Below are 21,588 nucleotides of genomic sequence, written 5' to 3'. Positions count from 1 at the left end.
GGCCTCTCCCGCTGCGGAGCACAGGCTCCGGACGCGCAGGCTCAGCGGCCATGGCTCACGGGCCCAGCCACTCCGCAGCATGTGGGATCTTCCGGGACCGGGGCACGAACCCGTGTCCCCTGCATCGTCAGGCGGACTCTCGACCACTGCGCCACCAGGGATAGCCCAAATCCCCCATTTTATGGGAGAAAAAGCTCAGACACATTAGGTGGCTTGCTTAAGGTCATAGGGGATCCACACTTGAGTTTTCTGATTCGAAGCTGGTGGCTTTTTCTTCTATACGTCAGTGGCTTGCAATGTGGGTTCCAGGGATCTCTGGGATGTTTTCGGGAAGCCAAGGAGGTCAATACTATTTTAATAATAATAATAATAGTAATAATAATATCCAAAGTAAAGGAGATCACTATCTCAAAGAGCTATCTACACCCCCATGTTCTTCACAGCATTATTCACAATAGCCAAGATATGGAAACACCTGAGTGTCCACTGATGAATGGATAAAGAAAATATGGTGTATATATATTTGTGTCCTGCCTTTTGTGACAACATGGATGGACCTTGAAGGCACTATGCTAAGTGAATAAATCAGACAGAGAAGGACAAATACTGTATGATTTCACTTATATGTGGAATCTATACAAACAGAGTAAAATGATGGTTAGGAGCCCCAGGGTTGGGGGAAATGAGGGTGCAAACTTTTGGTTCTAAGACGAATAAGTCCTGGACTCTAAGGTACAGCGTGGTGACTATAGTTAACAATACTTACTGTATACTTGAATGTTTCTATGAGCGTAGAGTTTAATGTTCTCTCTGTAACAACAACAAAATGGTAATTATGTGAGGTAAAGGATGTGTTAACTAACCTTATTGTGGTAAACATTTCACAAAATATATGTGTATCAAATCGTCACATTGTACACCTTAAACATACACAATGGTATATGTCAAATATATCTCAGTAAAGCTGGGAAAATATAAAGTGTCATTTGCCCTCTTCTGTTTCATCCTTTTATGAGGGTGCAGGGGAATTTTCCAGAGGATACCTGACATGCAATATAACAGACTGAGGCAGAAGCATATGTGAGAATCCAGCTGTCTTCTATTAAGCCAAACATTAAAGAGATTTTCAAAACTGCAAAACAGTGCCACTCTTCTCACTGTTTTGTTCTGGAAAACATAAGTATTTTTCATAAAAAATATTATTTATGTTAATATATGATGGGTTTATTCATTTTATTTTAAAATGGATTGATAACTTATCTTCAGTGTTCACAGCTTTCATTTCTAATACAACAAGTATTTATAGATGTAACCCACAGAAACAAAAACGCTTTGGAGTCCCCAATAATTTTTCAATGTGTAAAAGAGTCTTGAGACCAAAATGTTTGAGAACTGCTATCCTGCATTATAGCTGCCTTAAAAAAAAATATCCAGGGTAGATACAGATTTACCTTGATTGCATTTTAACAATTTGATGCCAGTGCTAAACTAGATTTTCTGTTTACACCTCGTATGTTCTTCCGCCTAGTCTTGACTTGGATTGATGAGTTCGTGAATGACAGCCGAAAATCTTGAACTGTAGTGATTATAGACTCAAGCAGCTTCTTCCTCTCAATTCCTAAAGTACCTAGTTCACTGTATGTTCGATTAATATTTGATCACTGGATGAATGACTAAAACAGATTGCTGTCACAGACAGGGGACCTGCTTGATGCCTCCGATGAGCATGTGCGCTTACTCCTGAGTTCAGTTGCCTGCCAAACCCAGCTCAACTCAGCCCCGGCAAGGCCAAGTGCACTTCGGCCCCCGATGTACAGCGATCATATACCTGTCTCCCTGCCTTTGGACCTGACCCCTGTCCAGAGTCTATTCACCCACAAGACCCAGCTTAGCCATCCTGTCCCCTACACAACTCTTTCCTGGAGACACTAACCCACAATGATCACCACATTCTGACATCGTGTAGGAGTGTTTATCCCCGTCACCTGTTTTGCCTCTTGATCTCATTCTATCCTGCACTGCTGTCTTTCTAAATCACCTGTGTCTATTTCATTTTCCCTACAAGATCTTAGACTTCACGAAGGTTCTCAAAGGTCTTCTGTGGTACCCACAGAATCAAGCATAGTGCCAAGTTAATAATAATCACTTTGAGTTTACAAAATAATTGACACATCACCTCACTGTTTTCTCACCAAAGCCCTGTAGGTAAATTAGGGAAGGCCTCTTTTTATTATCTCCACCTTCCAGAGGGAGGCTTTAAAATTCAGCAGCCTAAGGTCACTCAGCTAGTGATGGTGCAAACCTGTGTCTTGTGATGCCCTAGTCTGTGCTTTCCCCACTGCATCGTGCTCTAGTTTCCTAATACATACCTATTTAATTTACTTGAAAGAGAGCTTTGAGAAAAACAACAGCTCTAGATCTATGCGTTAGGACAGTCAGGAATAAACCCAGGTCTCCTGATTCTCTCTCAGGTGCTGCATTTCACAGCCATCTTTTCCCTTGTGATTTTAGCTGTTAAGGTAGTCAGCACATGTGCTGGTTAATCCTATACATAGTTCTCTCACAAGGTATACACGTTAAGTGTCACATAAATATCAGTTTTCCCTCTTTCTGCCCTATGTGGCTAATTGGTAACCTCATTTACTCATTTGGTTTTTGGGCAAAAATTAAGGAAAATATTCTGAGATAATCCAGAAATGCAAGTTGTGTCTATAAAATTGATTATACTTTACCTTTATAATACCTTATCTTTTCTCTTCTTCTCATTCATTTGCTCACTAATCCCACAAGCATTTACTAAGCTCCAAGTGTGAACAGAGCTGCATGATGCTGGAGGGACCTGCCATAAGTAAAAGAAATGATATCCCTGCCATTAATAAGATTATCATCACATGGTTGAAATGACATTTCTAGAGAAAAATTCTAAGGCATTAGAAGTGTGAGTTAGCTCAGTGTAACTTATTTATGGAGGTGATGAAGGACTAGAGAGTAAGAAAAAAGGAGTTCTTATTACAGAGAGAAATAATTTGGGGAACGCTTCATACAAGGGATGTCTTGAAAGAAGGATGTCATGAGATATGTCTCAAAAGAAACGTAGAATATGGTCTGGGAACATGATCTCCATCTACAGCCTCCAGACCACCCCCAAATAATCAAACAGTCAAATTAAAAACAAATGTAGCCACAAGACAGGTTGCCTGGCTCCCCACACCCAGCCAGCTGCCACCCCTAGGTCCTTGCTACAGAGAAATTCTGGAGCCCCCCCATGGGCTGGTAGAGCATTTCAGGGGAATGGGTGGCATCAGAACTGGTCCAGGGCAAAATGAAAAAGTGAGTCCATACCTCCCAGATACTATGTACAGTGCATCTTCCCTCCCCCATGGTGCTCAAGTCTTTTAGGAACAACTCAACATGCCATGGACACCACATTCCTCTCTGACCTGCATCCCAAGCTATTCTCTGTGTCTCTCTCCTATGATGGGCTTCTTTCCGATGCCCATGCCCTCAGGAGTTTCCCCTGCTGTGCATCTCTGTGCCTCTACAACTCAAGTTTGGATTAATAGTTGACCCACCGAGGTACTATAGGTACGCAAAATGGGACCCTTCACTCTAGCAGCGGGACACTGCAGTATACCAAGCACACCACTGGGGGAAGACACAGTGGGGGCAGAGGGATCTCGGGAGCTACCCAGACCACACTATGTGATTAGCTGGAAAGTCGAGCTACGTGTAATACCCTCCTGAATAGTTCAAGATATAACATAAAGAAGAGAGAGCACACCACATGGCTATGTCAAAATCGAGAAGGTTGAATAATGACATTAAGGCCGGATCACAGAGACCTTGTAGGGTAGGGTGGGCTCTATCGTTGGTAATGGCTCGAGCATTAGGGACACTGTAGTTCTTCATAACGTAATGTGATAAATGTGGTGCTTTGTGAAGCCGTGGATGAGAGAGGATGGGGGAATAACGGACTCCCCATAGGCCTGGATTATGAGGGCACCTGCTACAAGCTCACTTTTCAGACGCTGTAACCATTTCTACACACACCTTCTAGATCAGAGTCTCTGAAATGAGGTGTCACATGTGAGTTTCATTCTCCAAGCTTTCAGAAGGAATCACTCCAAAATCTACCCCCTTTTAAACAAATGGAAGGATGTAGTTCTTTAAAGATGAGGTTCCATCATGTGGGTCAGAGATGAATTTTTTTGGCAAATAAACCTTTGCTCATGAGCACATTGCTAAATATGCAGTCTAGAAAAGAACACTTTTCTGTTGGTGGATAAGATGATATCCACTTATTAGAGATGACAAGTTGAATGGAAGAATTTGTAAAGTAGCTTTATTGTGATTCCAACAACAAAATGAGGCTCTGATAATTTTTTCAAATTCCGTTGTATCATTCAGATTCTGTTTGGGTTTCATGACATATTGTCAGGGGAAGAAGGTGGTGGGTGGACGCCAATCTGCCTGGGATGAGAGATGTGGATGGACTTTCAGGTGTCCCAGTGACAGCTGACAATCCATGTTTGACAAGTCAGAATTCAATTTCTTTACCTTTCAGAGCAAGATCGTCGCATTAAAAGCCCAACTTCCGGGGGGGGGACGGGGAAGAATAAATCAGGAGATTGGGATTAACATATACACACTACTATATATAACATAGGTAATCAACAAGGACCTGCTGTATAGCACAGGGACCTCTACTCAACATTCTGTAATAACCTACATGAGAAAAGCATCTGAAAGGAATGGATATATGTATATGTATAACTAAAGCACTTCAGCTATACACCTGAAACTAACACAACATTGTAAATCAACTATACTCCAATATGAAATAAAAATTAAATTTTAAAAAAGCACAATTTCTGGGCTATGAAACACAATGGGAAAGGAGCGAGGGTCAGAAGAGCAAGAAATCGCCTTTCTGGGAAGCAAGGACCGGGAACCAAGGCCACCAGCTCCTGGGCAGTGAGTGCATGACTGCTTGTACCGCAAGGAGACTTTGAGCATTTCTTCCAAGTATCATGTATGGACTAGGGCAGAACACAAACTTTAAAAGCTTTTTGGAGATTCAGTCATAACAGTCAAAGAATTGAAACAAGGACTTGGGGCTTAACATAATAACCTCACTCAACACCTTTTTTTTCCACCCCCCCCGGACAACTCCTGCCCAGGAAGGGGGAGGGATAAAGGGCAGGTTTCTTTTCCTCTCCATCAATTCCCCATGTTCCTTTGCTGTTTGCTGCGGGAAGTTAGCCTGAGCCCCTTGGAAAATTCATAGATGTGTTTAATGAAGGCAAAGGGCAGAATTGTAAAACTTTACTTGATTTGGTTTTATTTTAAAATCAACACATTTTTACTACACTTTTAATCCTATACCTCTTAGGTTCTCGACACTCGTTGTAGATTAGGATCAGCTGGGTGTTCTTTTGTGTTGATAATAATGTCCCTGTGGGACCTGAACATTAGTATTGTTTAAGGTACTAATGTCAGAGCTTCTGGGAATGGAGCCCAGGCAAAGTAATTTTCAAAAGCTCCCCAGGTAAATCTAATATGCAGGCATAGTTGACAACAACTGCTATATTGAAAAAAGAAAAAAAAACAGGTGTTGGTTATAAGGATTTCAGTTTTAAAATATCTGTCTGGCCTCAAAAATAATGTCTCACTGGAGGAAATTTCGCCTTTGAGATGAAAGAATGAAAAAGAAAGTATCAAGGTGTAGAGAATCATTGTGTGTGTGTGTGTGTGTGTGTGTGTGAGTGTGTGTATGTTCTATAGTTAGGGTGTTGATATAATTCAGTAGTTATTAACAGCCTTGGGAGCAGAAGCTTTTCTGATAATCTGATGAAGGCTCTATCTTCTCCAAAACAGTGTACATAATGCAAATTTTGCAGATTTTAGGGCTATCACTCTCTTCCTAAAACCGATGTTAAGGACCTCTGATATAATCATAGGCTTTTATAACTACCATTAAAGAAACAAATAAGCAGATAAAAATAACCAGCCATAAGAACTGAGAAACCTAAGACTGAGTCTTGATTTTCCCCCTAAGTTGCTGTGTGATTCTAAATAAATTACTTAAGCTTGCTAAACCTCAGTTTTTCTATATAATGAAATGTTTATCTGCCTATAGGGCAATGTGGTTAGCATTTTTACAATTTTGTAAAAAAAAAAAGTCAATTCAGAGTAAATGAATACAAGTAAAAGTACTTTGAAAAGTTACGATTTATTGTCAGAGATATTCAGAATTAATCTAAGAAGAAATATACAATTTCTTGGGTAACTGAGATGTATGTCTCGCTTTCACTGCTATGTACACCTGCCCTGTCAGCAGACCATCAATTATAAGGAATTCAGCAACTCTTGAGCTAACTCAGAACTAACTCTGTATTAGATGGATGGTGAGTCCCAGCCCCAGTTGGCCTATATATTCAATCTCTCTCTCCCTGTGGTATGATGACGAGCCTTTAGTATTCACTTTCTGTCAAACTGCTAGTAAATCCATACTTATAAGTTGAAAAATTTCAGCATGTGTTAAAATGCAAAGGGAAAGTAGTAGTTTCAGGGGAAATTAAACCTATGAACCAAAATTTGGTCTTTTTCACGGGAGTCCTGAGGTATTTGTTTCTTTCCTCTCCACCTCCTACCTGACCTGAGGACCTGGGGATTCCCACTGGTTCCCTATCAGAGGATCTCTCCCTAGTAAATCAACCTTCTTATTTCCCAAGGAAACACTGTCTCAGAAATACCTTCAGTCCCAAAATATTAAAGTGTAAAAATCTAGGATTAAGAATAAAGCTTGCTTTTCACAGCCAGTGCTACAGGGTTAGAGCCATTTATCCTGACTGTGGTAACATGTTAACCAGAAGTGCAAACTTTATACACAAAGACTAGGCAGGGCTACCCTAAAAGAAAGACACCAGCCAGAGCCTTCATGTTCCTGGGTGTCAATGTTTCCTATTATTTCAATGTCTTAGTCTGAATAAAAAAAAATAAAAATGAGCAAGGAGTATCCAATACTCATACTGAATTTTGATTGCTATTTTCCACTCCTCAGAAATATATGTTGAACAAAATGCAGAGTCACGTAGCTCAAGCTACTGTCTGTTTGTTCATAAAGGAAAACGCTTTATACTCAGAAATTTCAAGTGAGAGGAGATCTCAGGTCTCCAAAAGCAGCTATTATCAAACAAAGCAATCAGAAAATTAATGCACTGGAGATGGCTGTGACCACAATCTTGGCTATCAGGGAGTGTCTTCGTCTCTCTTGGTAGGAGCTCATTTTTGAATTGTTTATTGTACCCACAAAGTCTATCTAGATGTTCTCTGCCATAAATTCCTCCCCCTCTTTTATAGAGTATTGCTTTAACTGTCTAGGTGTTCTTTCCCTAAACCCTTGCTTACCATCTACTACGAATAAGACACTGAAAAGAATGGTATTTGAGAGCATTCAAGATATTTTTGTTACATATAAAGAGGAATGGGCCATTGAAAGACCTAATCAGTTTGATTCTGCCCCTCCAAACCAAGGTCTCCCTAGTAGATGACCTATCTGTGTCCTCTTGCCCCAGCTGCTTTAAAATGGCTCTTCATCCCAGGGAGCTAATGGAGGAATCTGTGCTTCAGTGAAATGGCTCCATCATCCCTTTCCCTCCCTGACCACAGAAGTTGGGCCATTCTGGAGGGGTGTGTGTGTGTGTGTGTGTGTGTGTGTGTGTGTGTGTGTGAAAGAGAGAGAGAGAGAAAGTATGTCTTCTCTTCAAACAAGGGCACGGTACATATCTGAATTCCAAATGACTGAAATTTGGTGTTTTAGGTAATCCTATCTTCTGGTAATTGAGAATTGCCACTTATATAAATTACCAGGTCACAAACAAATAGGGCAAAAGGCTCTCAAGGTGGTGACTTCCTTTGTATTAATCAAGAAAATGCACACCCAAGAGTTGAATAACAAAATCATATACTTTTTTCTTGGACAGTTGATATTTTGTTTCTGTATATCATGACTAATCATAATGGCTATAATTCATCACTTCAGAAAAGCAATCTACAGTTCTAGCTGTACAAAACTAAAATGGATCGAGACCCTTTGCCACCCTGGCAGAAGATAATAATTACATCATTATTTATTAACTATAGAGACAATAGCCAAAAAGTCTTTTTAACTTCGTTTGATTTAAGATCTATTATACGTTATAGTCCAGCATACACAAGCCAAGCAAAATAGAACAAAATTAGAGAAAAATCAAGTTAGTGTATTTAATCTGAATAATCCTGCAAAGAAAGCTACTCTCATGTTTACCTACCATTGGTAGAACATCTACTCTGCAGTAAGCACTGTCCTAGGTGTTCTGCATATTTGATTCATTTTATCCTCGCCACATCCAGGGAGGCATGCTGGTTGCATCCGTTCTAATTAGTGAATAACTACACTAACAAAGATCCTGTAGATTAGTACAGGCAACACCTTTCACAGATAATATGTTCAAACATTAGAACAACAAAACACTCTTCTTGGAAACCGTGTCTTAACTTTTACAATCAAGAGTTTTTTGAAGGATAAGCAAAACTGACGTGTATCCAGAATCTCAGAGGATGTCCATCTTGGAGCCACATTTCTTCCGTCTCTCCTTGGCCCACAGAATGTTCCCAGAAACAGGCCAGGGACAGAGAGGAATGAAGGAAATGAAGAGTCATCAACCACACTGAGTGCCCTTAAGAACGGCTCTGACGTCATTTGCCTCCACCTTTCACGAATCCTGGGATGGCCCTGCACAGACAAGTGACAGATATTGACAACTCAGTCTGTGAAGATAGTGGCGAATGTCACTGAGGGAGATTTGTGTTAAGCATTACATTAACTCAAGCTAATGTACCCTCCTTGCAAGGATGGCCAGTGTGAGGTGACGCGAGGTTAGGACAGTCCGATCCATAGTTGGATGGAGATGAGCTCTGTTCTGAGTATGCAGAAGTTAGATTATAGATCCTCAAAGGAAGTTTTTCCACGGATAGCAAGAGTCAAGCAAGCGGTAGCTCCCACCTCTGGAATGAACCTGTGTTCCTGGCTGGATTGTGACCACTTACTAGACTCTAAAGGGTGGTCAGAAGCAGGGACCAGGACACTCCCTATTATACAGTTCTGAAGGAGCTGAAAACATGGGCAAGAGTTAGGAAGACACTTTTTGCTGCCTATCCCAGGGTGCCCCTGTGGTATCTACCCTTCACAAAGGAAGCAACCTTAAACTAAGTCATAAAGAGTATTTGATTCATGTTTCCTCTCCTTTCTCCATCATCCTGATTTTTCCTTTATGACAAACACATGATTGCCTGGCCTGACCAGTCCCAGGCCAGTAGAGGAAGACATTCCCACTCGCCCCGAACTGTACAATGGTGGTTGTGGCCAGCTGGTTCTATCATCATGGGGGAGAAATTAGCATGATTAGAGGCCAACTGTTGCCTTCATTCTCTCTGCTCCCTCCTCTGCCTGAGCCTAAGACCTTTACAGGTTCCCCAAATGGGAGTGACAAAGCAACTGACCACGACTCACGTTCCCATATATTTGTCTCAATACGTACCCAAATTTGTATTTGTCAATAAGAAAAGTCTCTGGCTGCTTATTTGTTTGTAATCCACCCTTTGGAATGCGCTACTTATAAAAATATTATTAAAAATATATAATGAATTTTATGGGACATTGGAAATGTGAACACCAACTCTATATTTAATGATATTAAGGAACTATTAAATTTCTATTTAGGAGTAGGAATGGTATTGTGATAGTATTAGGATTTTTAAGAGTGAATAGCTTATATATATGTATATATATGTGTATATATATATATATATATATATATATATACTGTTTACAGATTGAATGATATGATGTCTGGGATTTGTTTCAAAATAACATGGGAGGGTTGCAGCAAGTAGGGATATGGGTGAAACAAGATTGGCCTTGAGTTGATCATTGTTGAAGCTGGGCAATAGGTTCATTGTGCTGGATTTTGTTTTGGTTTGTTTTGTGTTGTTTGTATATGCTACAATTTTTCCATAATAAAAATTTTTAAAAAAGAATCAAAATTGGTTAAAGTTAATTTAAATTCACTTTAGAAAACACGTTTTTCAAAAATACTTTAAGATATGTGCAATTTTATGATTTAATGTTAAATGGAATAAGAAGATATAAAACTGCACATAAAATATTGCATGCACATATATATATATGCATGGAAATGGAAGAATAAAACTACACGAAAAGTAAATTATGGTTGCCCCTGACTGGCAAGAATACATGTTATTATTCTTTACTTGTTGTTACTTCTTTGCATTTTCCAAATTTTCTAGAAAGAAAATATATTTTGTTTTTGATTTTATGAAGTTATTTGTATAAGCCATGCTCATGATACATAAGGTGAAAAAAAGTGCTATAGAACTATATATGAAATAGAATCTGCATTTGTTTTTAAATGTGCGTGCATGGTGTGTGTGTATGTGTGTGTACCTAAAATAAACATCATCAAATTGTTAATGATGATTATCTCTGGGTGGTGGCATCATTTGGTAATTTTTATGTTTCTTCTTCAGTTAATAAGTATAATGTTATAATCAGAAAAATATAGCATGAAAAAAATTAAACTTAGATTTATTGTATTTCTTTATGAGTAAAGGATTGTCTATATAGGGCAATGTAAATATAAGGAACTATGTAATATATATTTATAAAACAGATAAGTAAGTCCAAGGGAATTTTAATTCTCTTTGAAAGCATATGTTAAGGGTTTTTTTTAGATTTTTTTTTTTTTTTGATGTGGACCATTTTGAAAGTCTTCATTGAATTTGTTACAATACTGCTTCTGTTTTATGTTTTGGTTTTTTGGCCACGAGGCATGTGGGATGTGAGCTCCCCGACCAGGGATCAAACCTGCACCCCTTGCATTGGAAGGCAAAGTCTTAACCACTGGACTGCCAGGGAAGTCCCTGTGTTAAGTTTTGAACAATGCTAATATAAAATCCTGTGAACAGCCATTATGTGGTGATGCTCCTGCCTTTATATACTCAATTCCTTAATAATCATGTTTCATTTTCTGTCCAACTCCAGGTATATCTATGCCAATACCAGTCTTTGGGCTCCAGGATGATTCGAAGGTCTTTAAGGAAGGGAGTTGCTTACTCGCCGATGATAACTTTGTCCTGATTGGCTCTTTCGTGTCCTTTTTCATTCCCTTAACCATCATGGTGATCACCTACTTTCTAACCATCAAGTCGCTCCAGAAAGAAGCTACTCTGTGTGTGAGTGATCTTGGAACACGGGCCAAATTAGCTTCTTTCAGCTTCCTGCCTCAGAGCTCCCTGTCTTCAGAAAAGCTCTTCCAGCGGTCCATCCACAGGGAGCCAGGCTCCTACGGCAGAAGGACTATGCAGTCCATCAGCAACGAACAGAAGGCTTGCAAGGTGCTGGGCATCGTCTTCTTTCTGTTTGTGGTGATGTGGTGCCCCTTCTTCATCACCAACATAATGGCCGTCATCTGCAAAGAGTCCTGCAACGAGGATGTCATCGGAGCCCTGCTCAATGTGTTCGTTTGGATCGGTTACCTCTCCTCAGCGGTCAACCCTCTAGTGTACACACTGTTCAATAAGACCTACAGGTCGGCCTTTTCCAGGTATATTCAGTGTCAGTACAAGGAAAATAAAAAACCATTGCAGTTAATTTTAGTGAACACTATCCCGGCCTTGGCCTACAAGTCTAGTCAACTCCAAATGGGACAAAGAAAGAATTCAAAGGAAGATGACAAGACAACAGATAACGACTGCACTATGGTTGCTCTAGGAAAACAACATTCAGAAGATACTCCTACAGATAATATCAACACAGTGAATGAAAAGGTTAGCTGTGTGTGATGGACTGGTTGCCATGGCAACTGCGGAGGGCACACTGAGCAATTTTCCCCTTATCTGGGAGGAAAAAGGAAAAAGAAAAGAAAATAGGGAGACTGGAAAAGATTAGGCCAGTCTAATGGAACCAACAATAATATCTATATGCCTCATTTTATTATGTCAGTGAAAAGCAGGGTTCAATGCCACAAAACGTGCACTTTAAAAATATTCTGACAGCATTTCAGCTGTGAGCTTTATGATATTATTTTTAACATTGTAAATTATATGTCTTTAAAATAATTAGCTTTTATTGTATAATTACAATGAGGCCATAAATAAATCTAAATTTTCTTCTATTTGCAAGTGAAAAACTTGCTACTATGTTGTTAATTGATGGCATGAGTTGGTTACCTGTCGCTGTAAACAAAAAATAGCTCTAAATAGTGAAACATTGGATGAATATAATGGCCTCTTACATAAAGAAAAAATTCTCTTTAAAACTTACCATAATACACGTTTTGGATGACAATAACAAAAAGACACTAAAGACAGTGTTATGAAATCTGTATTGCTAAGATACTTAAAAGAAATACTTGACAACTTTTTCAATCCTGCTTTTTCATAGATGCCATTTTGCAATATTCACAAAGTTGCTGGTATTTGCTGCACTTCAAATTAATTCTTCTCAGAAGTGAACAAGATTTTAAGTGTTATTTAATAACTATTGCTGCTTTCTCTTCTACTACTTGTGCTTTATTCTGAATTTCCAGTGTGGTCTTGTTTAAGTGTTTGCTCTATTAGGTAAACTATCAAAAGGATAATCAAACATTACCAGATACATTTCTAGAAATTGCTTCTCCTAAGAGCACCACAGAAGCGTTTGGTAACGTGCTCTTTAATGACTGCATCATGCCTGCGCTCCTCTGAGCAGTAAGCGGTATTGATGTAACTGTGTCAGGATTGAGGAATAAAGTCAGGTTTTTGGCTACTGACAGCAGTAGAGTCTTAGGACATCTCTGTAAAACGCAGGTGACCCACCTGTTGGCACCCAACAGATAAATCGATGCTTTCAGATCAATCTATATTATTTACTAAAACTGTTCAGCTTTGGATTCACAATCATTGATTGAGTGTACACCATCTGTGAAATTTCCTAGGTACTAAGGATATAAAAATAATTAAAACAAGATCTTTGCCTTTAAAGAAAAGGACCTAATTTGAATGGCACTTATCAAAACAGTAATTAACAGACATTTGGAGAATCAGTTCAATTTATTTCCTTCTCACCTGGTTCAGAAACAAGTTTATTTCAACTCCAAGGGTAGTTTTCTCAGTAAGTTTCCTGACTGGTTGCCAACGAATACCAACCAAACAAAGGAGGGGGAAAATACCACTTGAGGTCAAAATCTGCAATTAATTTAGGAATATGAGCTTCAACTTGGACCCCAACTATGACTACCATAGTTTTGAGCAAAATATTATTCCACTTTCCTGAAAACAAACTCATTTATCACTCACTGACACTGGACATCCTATCCCCCAAAAAGCAGTAATATAATGTTTCATAGAAAAGTTTGTTAAGGAGACAGAGATTAACAGCAGTTAATTCACCTTGATATTATTACTCTAGGTTAAATTGCATATTCTTATTGGAATGGATGTTAGATATGTGATGACAATACTGAAGCATTTCTATTGAATGAGAAATAGTTTTTGCTGTATGCCATTAGAAAAAACTATATATTTGGAAACTAAAAATGTGGGAGATTCTGTTGTGTAATTTGGAAATGCATTAGGTCTGTCCTAATTATATCCTTTTAGGTACATTGAAGGGGGTTTTTTTCAAAGCTAGAATTTATAATAAGCTGCTAGTATCTAGGTTGCATTTGAACTAAACTATTTTCATGATTATACCATACTAACTGATACAAATGTTAAAAAGTCTCTACTCTAATGTATTTTGCCTTAGTTTATAACTCTGCCCATCTCATTATATATTAGAGAAAAGACTACAGATTCTACACCCATATACTCAATCTTGATGAGAATGAACATAAATACTGCCTGATAAGTCTTTTGACTACATATATATTACAAATGTGTTATGTTTTTTCTCTCCATAATTATCTATTCAAGTGTATATAGACAAACATGTATCTGTATTCTTGTACAGACATGTTCCCATGCACTTTATTCAGTATTTATATATTTATATGGAGGAAAAGCAAGTCATTAATGAAAACACAGTATATACACGTGTGCATGTTTGTATCATGTCAATTTAAATGTGAATTTCATGTTCTAATGTTTCTATGACCTTCCATTGCTGTCAAAGCAGATTGTAACAGAAATGTCAGCTCTTTAAATAAACTGGATGTTGACCTAATTTTGTGGGAAGACTTTTAACACAATTCTATGAGGGTGGTGAAAACAATGCTCCTTTTACATAGTTGATTGATCCTAAATAAAATGGTACCTTTGGGCCCTTTGTTTAGTCTGGGGACGTTCTGATTACTAAGCCTTTTGTTTTTTCTTTCTTTTTTTTTTTTTTTCTTTTCTTCTTCGGCCACGCCATGTAGATTGCAGGATCTTAATTCCCCAGTCAGGGATTGAACCCGGGCCCTGGGCCGTGAAAGCGCGGAGTCCGAATCACAGGACCACCAGGGAAGTCCCACTAAGGCTTTTTAACACACCTCTCACTCCAGTGAAACAGTCCTTGAATTATTCATGGATCTGTGATCAAAGGACTCACTCCTAGTCAATATTGTTAAAGCGACCAACCTTATTCTACTTTAAGTTGAATGGTAGATTCTTTTAAGTTTAAAGAGTAGAATTAAGTGCCATAATTAGGGAAAACTTTCAGTTTAAAGCATACTTAATCTACTTGGGCACAGCACCATCTCATGGTCACTTTTTAAAATGCTACCATAGCCAAATTGAACTAAGTTACTGTACTAATTTTGCACAAGGTGCTTCTTCCATTTGTGCATCAATGAAACATATTATAAAGTGTTAAATTATTCTGTGCCATACGTAACAAATACAGCGAAGATTTTTATGTCATGATTTTAATCAAGGCTATTCTAAAAGATTTCACGAAAGAATGAATAATTCTAAATAAAGTATACTCAAAAATAAATGCAACTTTTTGAGTCTATAGCTGTGTCCACTAAAAGAAAGTTGCCCGAAACCTCCCATCTCATCAGGCTGGGAACTCCAGGTACCATCCAGGTGTTCTGAGAGTACAAAGCCTGTGTTTCTGGGGCTTGGTCATAGAGCTAGGACCCACCTGGTTGAGTTAGATTTATAGTAATGATCCCGTTTCTAGTTATCTGTAGCAGACAAATGTTCCATGTTTGATCGCTATGTCTGGTTCCACCTGTGGGTACACATGTACAGGTGTGTACCTGAAGACATTCACAGATACATTTATACACACACACACACACTTTTGCAGGAGCTAGCTTCAAGAATTCAAGTAAACCAAGGAGACGCTATATCATTGAATAAACAGGAAAGTTGCTCTGATTCATCATCTCACCTCTAAATGTAGGGAAAGGGAAATAGGGACAGTATGTATCTTTTCCAGGTGTTTACAGCTCCATGTATTGAGTACCTATCATGTGCCAGGCGTTAAGCTGGTTGCTTTGCTTACTTTACCTGATGGAATCCTCACAAGTCTACAAGGTAGGTATTATTATTCACTCTTTTTCATAGATGGAGAGACTGAGATTCAGAGCAGTTAGTAACATGCCTGAGGTCACACAGCTGGCAAGAAAAGTGACAAGTGCAAGCCTGACTCTGAAGCATAAACTCTTTCCCCTGCTCAGTTCGGTACAGGAGAAAGAACACTGGGCTCAGAACCAAAAGATGCAAGTTCCCATCTTAGCTTCCCTGTATACTGGTTACATGAACTTGGACAATTCATTGAATAACCCTGTGCCTCAATTTCACTGTCTCTAAAATGGAACTACTAGTACCTGTCCTGGCTAACTAACAATGTTGCTTAAATGAGATCATGGCTATGGCTGTGCTTGATAATCTGTAAAACACTGTATAAATGTTGTAAATGTGTTGTTATTAAAAAGGGAAAAAAGCCTCTATACATTATTAACCATCAGAGCAAATTCTAAACAAAACTGTGGGATAAGCAACATTATTATTCAACAGCTTCTATCCTTTCTCTGAATGCTTCTCATTTTTTACAGCTATTTGTTTCTGCTTTGTTCTCACCATAGAGTTCCCTTCATTGGTTCTCTGCTGCTTACATCAAAACCTATTTACTTTATGTGCCATTCCCTTAGGTTTCTCCTCTTTGCTAGATCACTAATAAGTAATTCAAGCTGGTAATCCATTGTCTCTCACTGAGATCCCTTTAGCTGTCCACCATGAAGATAAACCAAAAGGCAGGAACAAAAGGCAAAAATTTTAGGCACCAGAGACACAAGTGAGAAAGAAATCGGGGGGCAAGAAACATCCTCCTGGTATTGCTCAAATGACCTGCAAAAAAACAGGTGCCTTCAGACACTTCATAATTTATATAAAGTTTTATAACTTAACATTGAATTTTAATCCACAATAATAACGATGATTTTGAAATATTTGTGACTTTAAAGATTTCATTCTAAACTGAGGACAATAATAATATTACTAAGCTTTCTTTCAATGGATATTTGCCCCAGTAAATATGCAGTAAGACACAACTTCTTTGTTAATTTTTGATTATCTTTGCAGGCAGTTTGCAAAAACAAATAGCTTCCTTATTTTCCCTGAATAGTATTCATGTCAATCTTAGCTCTGTTCTTCCTTTTTGATATTTAACACCAGTATGTCCACCTGAGCCAACACATTATGGGAAGTTTTCACATCCAGTTGGAGCCTCAGGATTTGATGGGATCCCACTGGAGCAGAAGATTGAGGCAAGAAACCTAGGTCTGCTGTTACTGTCTGACACTGGACAAGTCAAAACCTGTTTTCCCTCAAGAGTATTATGAAGGACTGAGAGTCAATGATCGTTTCAGGGCCTAAGTCTATGCTTCTTTGAGTGCTAGGGAGTCCAGTCAAGACAGCTTTGATGAACCTTGCACATGAAGACAGCTTCATGTGCAAGGAATATTCTGGAACCCACAATTCTCACATTTTCTTAAATTCTTTAGATGAATTTCAAATAAACGACAGCTTTAATTTTATATGGGAATCTTATGAGAAAAATCAAGTTGTTAGTGATTTAAGGAGTTTCTAAGATACGAGACCAAGAGTCAGATATCAACAAGTAGGATTCCTGCTGTGGTGTTTTTCTCAAAGTCAGCCTCCCTTTTGTAGTTTCTAGCTGCTCCAAGATATCGGGTTACTCTTTTTTTTTTTTACATCTTTATTGGAGTATAATTGCTTTACAATGGTGTGTTAGTTTCTGCTTTATAACAAAGTGAATCAGTTATACATATACATATGTTCCCATATCTCTTCACTCTTGCGTCTCCCTCCCTCCCACCCTCCCTATCCCACCCCTCTAGGCGGTCACAAAGCACCGAGCTGATCTCCGGTTACTCTTTGTGACAGCCTCTAGGCTTGCTGTAGAACAAATGTTCCCACTATCTCAGTCCTTGAGCAGTTAAAATTTAAAAGCCCAAATAGATTTAGAATGCACACTGCAGAGAAAATCTCTCTTTCAAAAGCTAAATTTTTGTTGAAAGTGAGCCAAGGTTATTTAAGTTTTTATTTATAATTAAGATTATGAGTTCTTAAAGGGGGTGTTTATTCTGGCTTCTAGAGAACAGTACAATTTGTACTTCCTATCCTACATTTATTTCAGATGTTGAAAGGTAATAATATATTATTATTCAGATGATCTTGTCTTAGTTGGGGTGACCCCAAGTGCAGAGCTGAGACAAGAATTTGACAGCAGATTGTTTTATGTGGGAAGTGATCCCAGGAAGCAGACAGAAGTAAAGAAGATGTAAAATTCTAATTAAGGGTGTGGTATCAAGGTTACTGCAGACAGGACCCAATTCCACCAGCAGTAGGAGATGACCTGGAACTCTGCACCATGGGTACAACTAAAATCAAAGGTGAGCCAACAGCACCTGGCCAAGATCTTGCATGAATGTTTTATCCAGCTGGTAATTAATCATGGTCTCAAAAATCATTATGCTTCCTTAATAGCAAGTGGTATTACTATGGTTAGTAACAATTTTTAAATAAACATACGTTCGTATCACACAATCACATCTAAACTTACTCACGTTAAACGCAATCACATCTAAACTTATTTCTCTGACCAGCATACATGTTTCATACAGAATCAAACTCAGAAGCATGCTGCAGACAATTCTTTTCAGCTCTGCTAAGATGGTTATGGTCAGCCAATATCATTCCTACCGGAGCTGTAGAAGACCTAAAAAAAGCACTGTATAGTCTGAACAGGCAAATGATCAATTCTTTGTATGAGTTCTGTTTATTTAGCCCCATTTTTTGTATGAGTTCTATACAAAAATGGCCTAGTAGCATCCAAGTCAGCTATGGGATTCAGACCTCCCTCATGGTACCCAATCTCTACTTTTCTCCTCTTATATGAAAAATGGGTCTAAGAAGGGCCCATTGGTTTATGGACCATATGGTTTATTTGGTCATATCACCAAATATATATTTAAATCAGGTTGAGAGATCAGGATTACAAATTCACTTATTCTCTCAACAGGTTTATTAGCAAGGGTCTACTAGGTGCATGTTATACTTAAGACATCATTAAATGTGGGAAGTCTGGGGATGTGGGAAGTCTTTTTTTAAAGAATAGAAATAAGATGTTTCATGAGGAATTATCCTGTCTTCTTTATAAAAGTCATGTTGATTTTGCTGAACTCACTACATTTGTCAAAAATTAGCCTAATTAATATGTTGATAACTTGACACACCTACCCAAGGATGCCTCTTGAGAAACTGCATCTGATAGAAGTCCCCTGAGGCAATGCCACCACCTTTGGCAAAAGTGTTAAGAACATAGCATTTGGAAATTAGTTTTAAAGGGAAAAAAATTAAAAATTAGATAAAATGTTCAATATCACCATCTCCAGGCTCCACTACTAAAGTTCTGCATCCTAAGACCCAGGGTTCACAATGGGGTATATAAAAAAGAATATCCAAAAGATGGGAATTAAGTCAACATAGAAAAGTAAACCAAGAAGAATTTTTTAAATAGAAGAAAAAAGAAATTAAAAAACAATGATAACAAAATCAAAACTAATTTGCTCAGCATGCACACATTTAATAATATGCCTCTCTGACCACTAAAAATGGGATATATCTACAAGTATTTAATTTCTAAATATGATGTGTGTTTTTTTCTGAATAGCAGGAAAATAGGAAGTAGTTATTCATGAGTGATTTTGAGTATGACAAATTTAGGAAAACTAAACATTTTTAAGACTGAAGAGAAAGAAGAGTGATTTGCATGAAAATGTCACGTTATAGTCAGCCTTTAAATATTATCACCAGAGAACTTGACTATGATTAATTCATCCCTGCACTTGTCTGCAGTAGAAAGTGGAAGCTATGACCACATTTGTTCCTCTACCCGTTCACCAGATGGATCGGACCAAGTCCAGTAACCCATTAGGACCACTGAAAAGGAGTAAGTCTTGTCAACCTTAGGATTCTAATCATAACCATGATGCAAATATCAAGTTATCTCAATTTATATTAAGCATAATAAATAAATATTGAAGCTATGGGTGCATTTATCTAATGTTCCTTAAGAAATTTGTTTTAATGACTTTGAAAGACAAATTATTTTCCCCTTGGAGAAGAATATTTTTAATTTAAATTTAGTAACAGCTAATGTTGCTCATGGCTTTGAGCAATCCTACTTGGTTCTAAGAATTCAGATGAAGAACAACTACCCACTTATAGGTAAATGATAATGTGTACATAAAGCATAAATTAGCAATGTTTTGACCTTTTTTTTGGAAACAATTAAATTAAACCCAGAACCATCAGCCTACCTTCCTTACTATAGGAGAGAAATGCAGAAGGAATGTAAAAGGAAGATACGGATGTAAATATTTATATACATTCCAACAACCATATGTAATCACAGTAACATCTATTTATGTCTCATTGTAACCAATGAGGAAACTGAGTCTCAGGGGGAAACTTGCCCAATTTCACCAAACTAAGGGGTAGAATCAGAACTCAAGAGCAGATCTGTATGACTGTTAAGTTTTTACTGTTTCCTGTTTCTACTACGCCAAAGGTCAGGAAACATTTTCATTAAAGAGCCAAACAGTATATATTTCAGGTTTTGTGGGCCATGTGATCTATCACAACCATTCAACTCTGCTATTGTAGGTTGAAAGCAGTCACAGACAATAAGCAAATGAGAGGATGCCACTGTCTTCCAGTAAGACAATATTTATAGAAACAGGCCAGACAAATCCCATGGGCCATAGTTAGCCAATCTCTGGACTACACTAATAATGACAACTAATACAACACTATAACCCATACAACTACTGCCTTCACAACTATGTATTTGAGTCCTTATTGGATGCCAATTCTTGTGTTAGGTCCTTTTATACATCATTTTATTTAATTCTCACAAAGCAATACTACATGCTTAATACTACTATCATCTCCATTTTGTATATAAGGACAGTAGAGATTAAGTGATGTGCCCAAGCTCACACGTAGTAAGTTTTAGAGCCGGGTTTTAAATCAACATTCATATTCTCTGTTCCTTGCCCTATTTCTTGCCTAATTCAGAAATGCAAGAGCACATCACCATAGGCCTGCATTATGTCTGAGTCTGCTTTGCCTCAGTTAAACTGAAGAATACGCTCAACAGAACTCTAACCTTGTGAAGGTACAGTTTCTCCCAAAGTCCCTAACTTACAACACAGGTTAAATTAGACTTTGCTGAATAAACACAATTTCAACCCATAAATATAGTTCACCGTCAACATGACTCATTCTCTCTATAAAGGAGCATTCCTGATCTTATAACATACAGTCATGATAGATTGATTGCTGTCTTTTCTGTTGATTCACTTTCTTGCCCAGAGAATATAACTAACATTAAGTTCCTCTTAAATGAAGGGAAAAATGAGTAAACTCTATGCCCTTCATCCAGTAGAATTATGTTCAAAAGTAAATTTCTATATATCCTTTCTATTTCTTGCACTAACAAATAAAAGAATAAATTTGGGCTGAGGGTACAAAGTACCATTTAAAATGAGTGTTGACCTGCTGATTTGTTGAAAAATCTCCATCAAGTTCCTCCATCAATAAATGGAGTTTATTGTCAGGATACACATAGGAACGAGCAAGCAGGAATCACTGATGTCAAAGAGGCCCCACAGAAGCCCAGAAAGAAAAACACAATCAGCTCTGTACCAAACCTACAGCTGCCTGAGGTTACGCAGGCCCAAGTTCCCCACTTCTCCATGGGATTCAGCTACTCTCTCCAGCCCGTTCCTCTCGGTGCCCCTATCTCCTCCTCTGCTCCTACCCATCGGCTTCCTTCGTTTTCTCCTTACTTTTCACTTCCTCACTCATGATCCACCACGACCTCATTCATCTTTTACACCTGCCACTCATTACTTGATCTTTTCTATACTCCCCTGTTCAGATTTCTAAGAGAGGGTAATCAGGTCGGTCCAGGTTCTCTCGGTTTGGGCAGAGATTTTGTTCTGAGCCCCTCTAATAGTCTTCTCA

At 38.3% G+C, this 21,588-nt stretch overlaps 1 protein-coding gene across 1 annotated transcript in view; it reads left to right on the top strand.

The window, feature by feature from the left end:
- HTR2A (5-hydroxytryptamine receptor 2A) overlaps positions 1-15,875 on the top strand; it is a 60,888-nt gene extending 45,013 nt beyond the window's left edge. Inside the window, exon 3 of the mRNA XM_022574839.3 lies at positions 11,105-15,875. Within this exon, the coding sequence (XP_022430547.2) occupies positions 11,105-11,904 (800 nt within the window). The 3' untranslated portion in view covers positions 11,905-15,875. The remainder of the gene's footprint in view (positions 1-11,104) is intronic.
- The last annotated feature ends 5,713 nt before the right edge of the window (positions 15,876-21,588 follow it).

The sequence above is a fragment of the Delphinapterus leucas genome, chromosome 18 (assembly GCF_059928025.1).
Source record: "Delphinapterus leucas isolate spDelLeu-1000000601 "Yukka" chromosome 18, BTC_Dleu_Yukka2, whole genome shotgun sequence".
NCBI lineage: Eukaryota > Metazoa > Chordata > Mammalia > Artiodactyla > Monodontidae > Delphinapterus > Delphinapterus leucas.
The sequence above is the reverse complement of the archived record's forward strand: the minus strand, read 5'-3'. Positions and strand labels throughout refer to the sequence as shown.